At 44.4% G+C, this 12,189-nt stretch overlaps 4 protein-coding genes across 4 annotated transcripts in view; 2 read left to right on the top strand and 2 right to left on the bottom strand.

Moving 5' to 3' along the window:
- The window catches only part of si:ch211-212k18.5 (sal-like protein 4), a 6,042-nt gene extending 5,200 nt beyond the window's left edge, over window positions 1-842 (bottom strand). The window contains exon 1 of the mRNA XM_017436153.3: window positions 433-842. Coding sequence (XP_017291642.1) covers window positions 433-508 — 76 coding nt within the window. The 5' untranslated portion in view covers window positions 509-842. The remainder of the gene's footprint in view (window positions 1-432) is intronic.
- A 2,337-nt stretch (window positions 843-3,179) lies between these two features.
- LOC108247792 (E3 ubiquitin-protein ligase CCNB1IP1) lies at window positions 3,180-5,721 on the top strand. The gene is made up of 5 exons (XM_017436156.3): window positions 3,180-3,268; window positions 4,107-4,411; window positions 4,525-4,671; window positions 4,788-4,962; window positions 5,248-5,721. Exons 2-5 carry the CDS (start codon window positions 4,115-4,117, stop codon window positions 5,400-5,402), a joined length of 774 nt encoding a protein of 257 aa, XP_017291645.1. The 5' UTR covers window positions 3,180-3,268; window positions 4,107-4,114; the 3' UTR covers window positions 5,403-5,721.
- Window positions 5,722-5,911: 190 nt separating this feature from the next.
- ttc5 (tetratricopeptide repeat domain 5) lies at window positions 5,912-11,714 on the bottom strand. The gene is made up of 9 exons (XM_017436154.3): window positions 11,410-11,714; window positions 9,678-9,810; window positions 9,360-9,571; window positions 9,115-9,265; window positions 7,890-7,981; window positions 7,597-7,800; window positions 6,551-6,765; window positions 6,323-6,467; window positions 5,912-6,250 (listed from the first exon to the last, which is right to left on the bottom strand). Exons 1-9 carry the CDS (start codon window positions 11,470-11,472, stop codon window positions 6,131-6,133), a joined length of 1,335 nt encoding a protein of 444 aa, XP_017291643.1. The 5' UTR covers window positions 11,473-11,714; the 3' UTR covers window positions 5,912-6,130.
- Window positions 11,715-11,905: 191 nt separating this feature from the next.
- Window positions 11,906-12,189, top strand: part of mettl3 (methyltransferase like 3) — a 6,324-nt gene continuing 6,040 nt past the window's right edge. The window contains exon 1 of the mRNA XM_017436131.3: window positions 11,906-12,144. Within this exon, the coding sequence (XP_017291620.1) occupies window positions 12,039-12,144 (106 nt within the window). The 5' untranslated portion in view covers window positions 11,906-12,038. The remainder of the gene's footprint in view (window positions 12,145-12,189) is intronic.

Raw genomic sequence — 12,189 nt, 5'->3', positions numbered from 1 at the left:
CATGCCCAATACACCTTATTGTTCACAATTAGAGGAGTCATCAAAGACCCCCAGCAGTCAGCGCTGAAGCAGCCTGTTGGGTTTCCTAAAAGGATGGGCAGCTCATGAAAATGGCCCCAGATGTATGTTAGTTAATCCTGCTCCCATTCAGCACACAGCCCCCCACAGAAAAGTTGATTGGGACCAATCTAAAGCGTTCATTTAGTGGACTAAACAACAAGATCAGTGGGCAAAATCTGAAATGATTAAATCAGGTGACTTTTTAAAAAAAACATAATTTTAAGACCTGATCACAAGTTTAAATTAGCAGTTTTGCTTTGATATTCCTGAAAGTAAAAGAAAATATATATCCACTAACAGCAACAATACAAGGTGGCTGTTAAGGTAAATAAATAAAAGTAAAGTAAAGTGAATAAAAAGGTGTTTTCTCACCGTGTGGCAGCAGCTTTGGGCCCCCCGGATCTGCATTGACGAGCTGCTGGGGTCTCTTCTGTTTCCGGCGTGACATGATTCACGGCGAGTCAGGCGGAGAAGGCGGAGAGGGGGGCATCCAGGGTCCGATGTTAATGGGGTTTTTTTATTATTATTTATTTACTCACTTGAACGAGTTCCTGCGAGCATTTAAAAGTTCCTGTGGTTTCAGTGAGTTTAAAAAAGGAAAAAAAGAATCCCGAATAAAAAAAGGGGAAACGCGTCTGAGCAGAATCATGGAAGGAAAGTTTTTTGTTTTTTTTTTTAAAGGAGGTGGTGTTTGGAAATCCGCCTGGCAGCAGCACCGTGTCATATGGAGCTGCGGTGTGTGTGGCTGTTTTCTAAAGTCCCCTGTCCTCCACCACCACCACCACTACCCCCTCCCAACACACACACACACACACACATCCCCACCTTCCCCAAAAAAACTTGTCCAATTTGCGCCCCTCCTCTCCCACTGCTGCTCCACTGCATGCATATACTGAAAACACACACACATACACACACACACACACACACAGAACCACTCCTTGTTCGATGATATTTGCATTTCAATGGCGTGTAACACACAACCTCCCTGGGTCTCTCTCTCTCTCTTTTTTCTCCCCCAGCTTTATTTTTTTATTCTTTTTCCTCACACAGAAGCTATAAACTTTAAACAAATGGCGTCAAAGACAATTAAAAAACACAAAAAACAAATATGAGTAGACATAAGACATGGTAATCTGACTTTTTTAAAGAGAAATGATAATTTCTCTTTTATATATAGAAATATTTACAGCTTAAATTAAAACTCAAAAAGCAAACAAATTCAACAGGTGAGACACACACACGTGCACACACACACCTGTCCAGTTCTCATCAAACTCAGGAAGCTAATCGTGCTCGGATATATTAATTGCCTGGCAGGTGGCTTCCATTAGCACACACACACTCTCACACACACACACACACACCTCACCCCCAGTGTAGTTTTTGTGCCAGAGGACTGTACGGGCAATATTTCTGCCCTCTGATTTCCATTATAGGCCCAATTAACAGCAGCAGTGTGTCCAAGTGCGGGGCCCTTCCAAATGCATGCATGTAATTCATGTGATATCCCCAAGAACACCCCCACCCCAGACACACACACACCAACAAAAAAAAAAAGAAAAGAAAAAGCATCTTATACTGGAGCTCTATTTAAGAGGAAGAGAATAGATGGGAATCATCGACAAAAGGCGAGCTGGACACAGTTGAGTGAGCATCTCCCCTCTCCTCTCCCAGTGTGACCCCCCCCCCCCCCACACACACACACACACACACACACCCAGGATCCCCACTGCCGCACAGCACAATGCCCCTCTGTCACACACACACACACACACACACACCCTGCTTTTCCTCCTGTAGCACGTGGAGAGATGGATAAAAAGCGGCGTGGGAGGAGGCGGTGGAGGTGCCATGTTCAAGTAGATGTCTGACATTAGTTCCTGCAGTCAGAGGCTCTGCGGGACGATCACTGGGCTGTGAGCTGCCAGTGAAATGATTAAACTGATTAGGATTACCTGGAACACCAGGACCATTAAAGGCCGGTCGTTCCCTGAAGTAATGCCTGTCGCCCGCTGCCCTTCATGGCAAAGACTGAGTCTACGACCGTCTTGCGACGAGAGGTCGTAGCCTCTTTAGTTCAGACTTCAAAAGCGAGCTCACTCGACCTGTTAGTGCGTTTTTTTTTTTGTTTTTTTTTTGTGTGTGTGTGTGTGGGGGGGGACTTTTGGCTCCTACCACACCAAGTTTGAGTTCAGCACCTGTGCGATCCATTGAGTCTGTGGCAGCCATCTTTAAGTGGGGTTGACCCCTGAATTTGGTCAGTTGTAGATGTAAACTCAATGGTTGCTGTCTGGACGTTTAATTGAAATCCATCCAGTGATTCGTGAGACGTGCTAACAAGACAGACTAACAAACACATGTGGATAAAGGCATTATTGCCCTTTTACCTTTGGCGGCGGGCAGTAATTACGTTTTAAGCCGAGCGGAGCTTAAAGTCAAACTGCTCAACAAAAAAAAAGTTCAAAGTACAAAGATAAGTCATGGTTTAACAAACGCACACAAGCTGTCTAAGATAAAATGGCTGATTTCACAGTGTTATATACTTACTTCTAATACGCCATTGTGTTGTTTTTTTCTCACTGGTAAAGAATAAATTATGTGGTTTTTAAATATAGATGAGTCCTAACTGTATGGTGACTTTGTATAAGAATAACAAACCAAATGCTCAATAAAATACAAGTGAAATCATAAGAATCTGTCCTAAATATTAAACATCTTCTCACATGTTTATGTGGAAAACTTTATCTTTACGGTAAATATTGTTCTAAATGTGAGCAGAACACCGATTATAGGACTTGCCATTGTCAGTGTGAAAAACAAAAAGCAGATAAAATAATATTAGAGAAGTGATTTCTTAAATTGAATGATATATTTGTTTAACGGTTGTTGACATCCTGTTCAAATTACTGAACTAATTATGCTAAAAAAATATATATATTTCATAAGCTCATCATTTCCATCCTGACCCAGGAGGATCGTTTATGTTTACCTGTTTTTATTCCACAATAATTTGAATGGTAAACACCTGAGTATTAATATTAAAATCCTTCTCCAGCTGGGTAACTGTCCACCTTTAGGACTGCAGTAATAATACGTTGTGGTTAGTGTTGTTGTTTTATTGCCTTATATGGGACAGGTGAGCTGCAATCAGCCAATCAGATCGCAGGATTCATTTCGCATCACCTGCTGCTAACTGCAGCAACTGGTAAGATACCGGAAAACAGAAGAAACGATATGTAATGCCAACTTAATTACGTTATGACAAAAATATATTTTAAAAAACAAAACTTCAAAAACGGTTTTAAACAGAGAGCTAACATGACCGTTAAACCAAGCTAGCTTTAGCAAGTCCTCGAGAGATATGCTAATAATTATGCTATGCTAATACCTATGCTAATAGCTCAGTTGCTAATATTAGCATCTAATAGCTTTTTAAAGGTAGCTTTATTGTAAATATGTAAACTTCTATATGTCACACAAAATGTTACAACAGGGAAATTTATAATGTAGTTCCACTACTTTAAGGCAACTTTAAAGTCAGAAAAGTTTAAGCTAGCATTGAAGTTAGCATTAGCGGCTAACGTGCTGTTTCTTCAGCTGTTAGAAAACATAAGCGCTGTTATTTGAAGTTTAACACTAAAAATACTGACTAGAAGTCGGGAGAGCATTACAAATACAGCTGAGGAGGATGTTGTAATAATTAACTAATTGAAATAAATAAAAAGGTTTTGGAGCAAATAGTTGCTACATTAAAGTTTTCACTCTTACATGGAAAATGAGGTCAAATTAGGCCAATTTTTAAAGGTTAAAGTTCATGGTTAATAAGTTAAACTGGAACAAATACTCTGAAAGTTACATTTATGAATTGCACTGCACTGAAATATCAAAGATTTTACCCTTCACCTAAAAATGATTCAATAAAATATATCATAATATTTGTAATATTTTCTCAAATTTCCTCAAGTGTTGTTACAGTCATTAAGTGTTTAGGATTGAAGTCAGCTTTACTTCCGTTACATAACACCCGCTGTGTTTTTCCACAGTCACGGCCATGTCTGTGTGTGACGACACGCTGCTGTGTAATTACCCGAAATGCCGGGCCAAGCTGAGCGTTTTCGCCTGGGTCACTGCCTGCTCGCACGTTTTCTGCGACCAGCACGGTTCCGGGGAGTTCAGCCGCTCCCCGGCCGTCTGCCCGGCCTGCTCGTCGGCGCTGTCCGGAAAGCTGGACATTGTGCGGTCGGAGCTGTCGCCCTCCGAGGAGTACAAAGCCATGGTGCTGGCAGGCCTGCGACCCGACGTGGTTCTGGACATCAGCGCCCGCGCTCTGGCCTTCTGGAGCTATCAGGTTGAAGCGTCACGCCGTTTTCCACGACCGACCCCGGTTGCGGGTGCTCCGTCTCCGCACGCGCAGAACCACGTTGGCGTCAAGTCTTGTCTCCTTCCTCTGTATGTTTACAGGTCCACCAGGAGCGCCTGTATCAGGAGTACAGCCTTTCCCGTGCTGACGCGCAGCTGAAGCAGATGGAGAAGGTTCTGACCCAGCAGAACCAGAGCAGAGAACTGGAGCTCACCGCCATGAAGGGGGAGATCACCTCCCTGAAGAAAGTAAACCGGAACCAACGGGTTCACGATCCTCACCTCTCCACCTTTACGTTCACTTTTTTAGGACATTACTCAAGTTGCACACGTACCTGTTTTTGTTTTTTAATCTTTGCACCCAGGTGATGGAGGAGTACAAGAGGAAGTACAGCGAGGTGTCTGAGAGGCTGATGGAGAGGAACAGGCAGTACCAGAAGCTGCAGGGCCTTTACGACTCCCTGAGGCTGCGGAACATGGTGGTGGGCGTGGGGGACAGAGAGACGCAGCTGCGGCCCGGACTTCAGGACCTGAACGCAGGTACGCGTCCGCTCTCGTCACAGGAGGATCGTAGTTTGGCATCTTGTGCTTTGGCTGCTTTGTGTCCCATCTTCTGTCCACTACCTTTGTTTCTTGAGTCACTTAACTCCGACCCGTAAATCCTTCAGACATGAAAATCTCCCAAACTTAAGAGATGAACCAGAAAGAACACTAAAACACAAAATGACCTAAATAAGAGTACTGGGTTTTTCAAATAAAAACAAGTGTCATGAAGTAAGTTTGTTGTTAACAACGATAACCAACACGCCCCCCTTTTCCACCCAGCGTCGGGAAGGCAGGCGACCCCCCAGTTCCCCTCCTTCGGCCCCGAGGGGGACGCTCGGTTCTTCTCCGGCCTGGAGCCCGACGGAGCCAAAACCTTCTTCCAGTTCAGCTCCCCGGCCAGAGATAAGTGCCGCCCATTCACCAACAAACGCTGACAGGCGGATTTCTTCTCCGAGCTGCCGCGTTCCGGCAGTTCGGAACCAGGTGTTCTCGCCGTACTTTAAACATGTTTCTCCGGTATCTGTTCTGATTTTGAGCCTTATGCCTGTTTTGAGCGGCGACGCTAACTGGGGGATACCAAGTTGCCAGTAAAACTGTTAACGTTTTCCTATTTGTTTGTTTTTTTACACGTGTTGCAGTAAAATCCGTTCAAAGAGCGGTTTGGCTCAGAAACGTCTTTGCAGATTGCGTCACGTTTAGCAAAAACAACGACAGGTTATATCCAGTTAGGAACCGACTCTGAATCAAGTCTGAAAAGGAATGAAGTGAAATGTCTTGTTGGACAAATGTTAGACTAGATCGGTTTCAGTGTTTCCACTGAAAACAAAAAGAGTCTTAAAGATGAAATACACAAGCTGCTGCTTCAAGTCGACACACAAAAAACAATTTCTTCCACCTTTTTTTTTTTTTGGTAAACTGAAGTCAAAACCCACATCAGAGGTTCATGTATTCATTTATTTATTTATGAAATAACACCATCTTGGACCCCACAATAACAAACTTTTAAGAAATCATAAATATAAACAAAGCAGAGTGACATATTTACAGGAAGAAGAAGGGGAAAAAAAAGAGGCAGAAACTCTGGGAACTTTCAAAAATCAGAAAAACAAACTTGGCGAAAGCTTTCAGTCTTTTTTTTTTTTGGTTCTTTTTGGAGCCGGCTTCATTCGCTCTTGTGCTTGTAGCTGACCGTAACAGGAATCTGACTTTTCAGATTTTGCTTCTTGCCGTTGACGATGAGCAGCAGGGGCGAGTCCACTCGTATGCTTTTAAAATCAAACGACTGTCGCAGAGAGGACAAGTTAGACTGGGTTGCTGCGCCGCAAGGTGAGACGACGAGCGCGAGAGTACTGACCTTGTTTTTGTGCGTGATGCTGTGCCGCTTGACGTGGGGCTCGGGGATGACCACGGAGTCGCCGATTAGGACGCCCCAGCTGTCGGCCGTGTTGTACACCATCACCAGCATGCACGTCTCTTCGCCGTCCACCATGCCGAACGTGCTGGAAGACAAATGGATTGTCATTTTTTCATATGTGGCAGTCGGACACCCCCCCCCAACCGAGCTGCCCCGCGTACAACTCACAAGGCCATGCGCCCCTCGGGGGCCAGGCTGAACACCACCTTCCCCAGGGCGGCCGCGCCGGTCGTTTGGCCGTGTGTCAGGGAGGAGAGGGGCTGCGGCGTCAGGCTGCCCACGCGGCCGGACAGCGAGCGGAACTGCGGGGACGAGCAGGGACCCAGAGCGGATGTGTTGAGGTCCGACAGCATCGTCCTCAGCCGACGGGCTTTGACTTTCCCCTGGAGGGAAAGAGAGTATGAAGAGGGGAAAATAAAAAAAATATATACCAAAGGCTGCGCTCTGCTGCCACCGTGTGGTCAGAAATATAATTACACTACATTAAAAGCTACATCGATAACAACTCTGTTCAGAATCTTTTGACTCAGATTTTATTGATAATAGGTTCCTCCTTATTTAATCAAACAATGGAAAACAGGTGTTTAAGTTCAGCATTTCATTTTTTAAGTCCTAAATTAAAAATAAATTATCGCAATTCGGTTTCAAGCCTCCAAATCTACTTTCTCCCCCACAAAAACAAAACACCTTCAAATGTGATCTATTAAAAACTCAGTCATTTGTTGATATTAAAGGAATAGTTTGGACATTTTAAAGGGAAGCTGTGCAAAAGTTACGATCAGTTAGTATTTTCCCTGCTTCATATGCCTTTGAACCAACTCGTGTTGGAGAAAAAGAGTTTAATTCTGACAGAGATGAAGAGTCTGAGGCGAGCCGAGACTAAAGCAGACTGCTGCCGTCTTAAAACAACTGCTTCCAAAATCTTTGAGATTAAAGTTGGTTTAAAATCTTTGGTCTGTCCGTGTTAGTTAGTCAGTCTGGTGAGAATTAAACTGTAATTCTACAAACTGAGGTCATTCAAGAGCTTTAACCAGCAGGTAAAGTCACACTTTACCTGCACCTTGAGCCGCACTTTTTAGCCAGTTTCTGTTCTTGTTCAAATCAAACGTGTGAATAGTTACGGATATTGTGGATTGTTTTGGGACGTTTCAGAGGTAATAAAACGTTGTCGTCCCCCCCCCCGACAGAGCCGCGCAGCGCTTCCTCCCACCCACCTTGCTCTGGACGAGGTCCGTCACTCTCTCCAGGTACTCCAGCAGCTGCCTCTCTCGCTCACGCGGCTCCTCCCAGCCCGGGTCCAGCTCCGCCGCCCGGCTGTGGCCGCCGAGCGCGCAGCCGAACATTTCCTCGTACTGGAAGAGGTTGGCCCTGTTGAAGTGCAGCTCCGGGATGCAGGGGGCGATTTTATCTGCCTTCTCCTGCGGGGAGGGGGGGGTGGACACGGAGCGAGTGAAGCACGAGCGAACATCTCGTGTTTTCAACCTACGGAGCGAGCGCGAGTACTCACGGCTTTGGCGTAGGCGCTCAGAGCCTGTTGGGAGAAATGTGGATTCTGTCCACAGGTGAAGAACATGGACAAGTAGGCGTTTCCGAGAATGTCTGTAAAAAAAAAAAAAAAAGAACGACGCGTTTAAACCAAAAATCCGACAAAAACCTGCCTCTTCTTTATTAAAACACACCTCAGCAGGGCTTAAAATATAAAAACTTTATCTTAATATCAATATTACAAAGAGCTGCAATAAAAAAAGTCAATTATTTTACTCCAAACGCCACAAGTTCACGCTCTGCAGATCAACCATCAGGGTCCGATTAAATCAGTTTTATTTTCCCCACATTCTGTTTTTTATTTCTCTAAGGTTATTGTTTTATGATATGAACACATTTTCTCACCTGAAAGGTGTCTTATTATGTGGTGGTTTAATAAAGTTTTAACAATATCCAAGATTTTTGACAACTTTGAACAAAAATACAGCAAAAAAAACAAAAAAACGTTCAGTTTAACAAACCTTCCAATCATTTAGCTTTTTTAAAATCTGCCTAAAAATCATTAAAACAATAAAATGAATCCAGAATTTTTTGTAAAAGAAGTTTTTTAACATTGTTTCAGTTGATGGCAACAAAACTGTCTTTTCTGGAAAATAAAAGTGTTTCACACATTATTTCACCAAAAATTCCCTCTACGTTTCAGAATTAAACATTAAATATAAATAAAACTACTGTATTATTTTACACTTGTGCCTCTTTGACTCACTCGGTCTCTGTTTTGTTGACGACAGCTTTTGGCCATCCTGCTGACCGGCGCCGCAGCTTTATGAGGTTTATTTTTAGAGCTGAATATATTTGGCCCCATCCTTCCACACAGGCAGGTAATTTTAGACGAGCATTCACACAAAGACTCCATTTTTGGAGCTATAACACCTATTATTTTTAGTTTCTTTAGGCTGCCAAAGCACAACCTTTCCAAAACGATGATATCACAGCGTTTTTAGGAGCTGCAAAGACGCTTCTTACCTGTTCAGTCCAATAAAAATAATAAAGTCTGAAACGTCTGGAGAGAAGGATGATCTGTCACTACTTGCATCAGATGTATAAAAACATGCCATTACTGTGATATAAATGTGTATCCCAAAGGACTGCGTGGACTTGGAGTGATTTATTTGTCCGATCAGATGGACGCTCCTTATGATATTAATCAAAACGCTGAAACACGCCGAGTGCTCTACTCTACTCACACCATGAGGTCCCGTCCGTGACGTCCAGCTGGACGGCCTGCCGGGCCATGTCCACGCTCTCCAGCACGCACTTGCCCTTCTCGTCGTTGTCGGCCGCCGGCAGCTGCCTCAGCACCATCGACAGGCTGCGCAGGGACACTTTATTCTTGTTCTGCAAAGAGCGGACGGAGGAGGTATTAGGCAAAGAAGTGTGTGTGTGTGTGTGTGTGTGTGTGAGGAGTCAACGTTCCTCGCCCCTTCTTTACCTGCTGCAAAGCGCCGGTGAAGCAGTTTTTGGCGCCGACCAGGTCCCCCTTCTTCCAGTACTGCTCGCCCAGCGTGTTCCAGGCCTCGACCAGGCCGGGCTCCAGCTTCACGGCGCGGGACAGGCACTCCTCCGCCGCGCCGCTGAAGTCCGGCGTCACGTTCAGACACCGGCCCTTCTGCAGCAAAAACTCCGCTCTGTGCCTGAAGCGCTCTGAAAAAAGGGCAGACGGAGGTCTGAGTGCGAGCCCCGTGCACCTGGAGGCTAATCGTTTGGGTTTTTTGGGAGGGGGGATGTGAAAAAATGCAACGGCGCCCACCTTCGTTATCCTCCAGCTTCTTAAGGGTCCGCTCCATCTCCCGCGCCACGTCGCTTTGCTTCCGCCCAGCTTCGTCCACGCCGTGCGTCTCAAAGTAACAGTCTCTGAAGTTGTACAGCTCATCCACCAGCTCCTGAGACGGAGGAGTGGGAGTGGGTGAGTGACAATTATTACACATTAAAAACAAATTCATTTAAAATGACAACAAGAGCACCTTGGAGCAAATAATGCCTGTAGCATAACGAGATGTACGGTGGCCCTTAAGCATAAAAAAACACTTATTTAGCAAAACAAAGAAAGCTGTGGCCAAGCACAAAACATTTCTCTAACAGCATGCCAGCAAGAGAAACGTCAGTGTATTTTATGAAATCTTACAACAAAACTAGAAGATCTTCGAAGAAATTTTCAAAGATGTTGCCCAAAGTTTGAAGCATAACTTTGTAATAATCTAAAAAAAAACAACAACTACATTTTGATGTATGAACTGTGTAATAAATGTAAAGAGAAGCGATATCAAAACAAAGTGGGTGCCAGTGGTAACCACACACCTGGACAGACAGAGACAGACTGAAAAGTAAGCCTTGAACAAACAGTAGCTGCACAAAAACCGTTAAATCAGATCTTAGAACTTCCCGAACGGTAGAAGACTCTTATGGTAACACAGTGATTTTTAGGTTCCTACAGCTAAAAAGAGCCCTAATATCAGGGTTTGAAGTGAAAATTTTGAGTTAAAATATAATCTGTGTGAGCTTCGCTGGATTCTGGGGTGATTTGAGACAAAAAAAACTTAACGCTTACACACTTTAAGGGACATCAACAGTCTGTTGAACATTCTGCAGGAAACCAATTGGACTAAAATCAAAAAACCTTAAACTGTGATTGTGTAAAACCCAGAGAAGAAATCCGAACGCCACTTCGGTCATGTAAAGTCGAACTTCCTGAGACCCGTTTAAACTCGGAGCGATGTTTCTCCCGGAGAATTTTGTCTACACTGCGACATATCGCTCCAACAAAAACAGAGCCGCTCACTTTGAAGTGTACTTTGTGTGTTTTATTTCAAAGCTGCCAATGATTTTACAGGAATAGTGAGAGTGGACCGACAACCCTTAACTAAACCATGTCTGCACTGATGATGATGATGATGATGATAGGGGGCAGATCAAAGCAAAACATGCATTTAAAGGTCTTAAGTTGCCCCTCATATTTATATTTTGCTTCTAAAAAGCCAAATTTCCTTGTATTGTTTTATAAAGGGATCCTAATCCAGCAGTTCTTCAGGCTTTCTGACAATCTTCTGTTTTCTTTTGTTTGACTTTGGCTACTTCTCCCCTCATTTTGAACCCAGCTCCTAACCATTTGTCAAAGAAAGTTTGAAGAGGTTATTTATTTATTAAGTAATTTAACTCTGACCTATAAATGGTTCAAGCAGAAATGGATACTTACATTAAGGGTTCAAGAATTGGATGCTAAAACTTTAAAAGTGCTGCATAAAGCTTTGTGAGCAAGATAAACAAAAATACAAAACAGGCTGGCTCTGAGATGAGAAGTAGAGTAACGAACCATCTATTCACGTTAATAAACACAAGACTGATGCACCTGATTCTGCATCAGCTGAGCTGCAGCTGCTTTTTAAAGCGTCCTTAAGAGAAGCGACACATGAGACCGGGCTCATGTCAGCCACATACAACAACATGACACCTAACAGCTGAGAGGTGCTGCGGATAACACTTGCCTTCATAGCCTGCAGCTCGTCTTTGTCTTTCCCAGGCTCTCCGCTGTCTTCTTTCTCCGCCATCTTCGCTTCAACTAGAGCCGAAAAACAAAAGACAGGAGCGGCCGCCGAAACGGAACCAAATGTTTTCCCCCCTAAAAAGATAAAATAAATGCTAAATGTAAGACTCTCCTGTCTGTATGTTGATAGAAACTGATATTTTAAAGGTAGAACAAAGAACGTGCTCAGGTTTGGCACAAAGGTGAGAAAAGGGCTTTTAATTTCAGCGACACCGGAAGTCACAGTGGACCGTCTTCCAAATTAATCCGACGAATAATTCTTTAAAGTGCTACGATATGTGCTACAATGTGATTAAAAGTTTGGCTACGTATTTTATAATATGATTATATCGCTTTATTGGTTTAGAAAATGCAACCAGCGATATTAGCTACCGCTAAAGAATCGGTTATTTGTTTCCCGGAACGTTTATTTTTTTATACTCGAGTTGCGAGCCGGCGCTCTTTTTTGTCGCGAACCGCACATAGTTCGTCCCTCCGAAAGCGCGGATACTTTTTCAACTCGCCTTTCGCGAAGCGCGACTCGCCGGGAGCGGCGTTCGCGTTTGCGCTCCCCGTGTGAGCGGGCTCGTCATGTCGGACACATGGAGCAACATCCAGGCGCACAAGAAGCAGCTGGACTCCCTGCGGGAGAGGCTGCAGCGGCGGCGGAAAGACCCGGCGCAGCTGTCCGCGGCGGGTGAGCCACAGGCCGGGGGACCCCGCGCCCACAGCGGCGGGGGCC

Source organism: Kryptolebias marmoratus, linkage group LG7 (genome assembly GCF_001649575.2).
Source record: "Kryptolebias marmoratus isolate JLee-2015 linkage group LG7, ASM164957v2, whole genome shotgun sequence".
Taxonomy (NCBI): Eukaryota; Metazoa; Chordata; class Actinopteri; order Cyprinodontiformes; family Rivulidae; genus Kryptolebias; species Kryptolebias marmoratus.
Note: the sequence above shows the minus strand (reverse complement) of the source record. Positions and strands in the feature narration are given on the sequence as shown.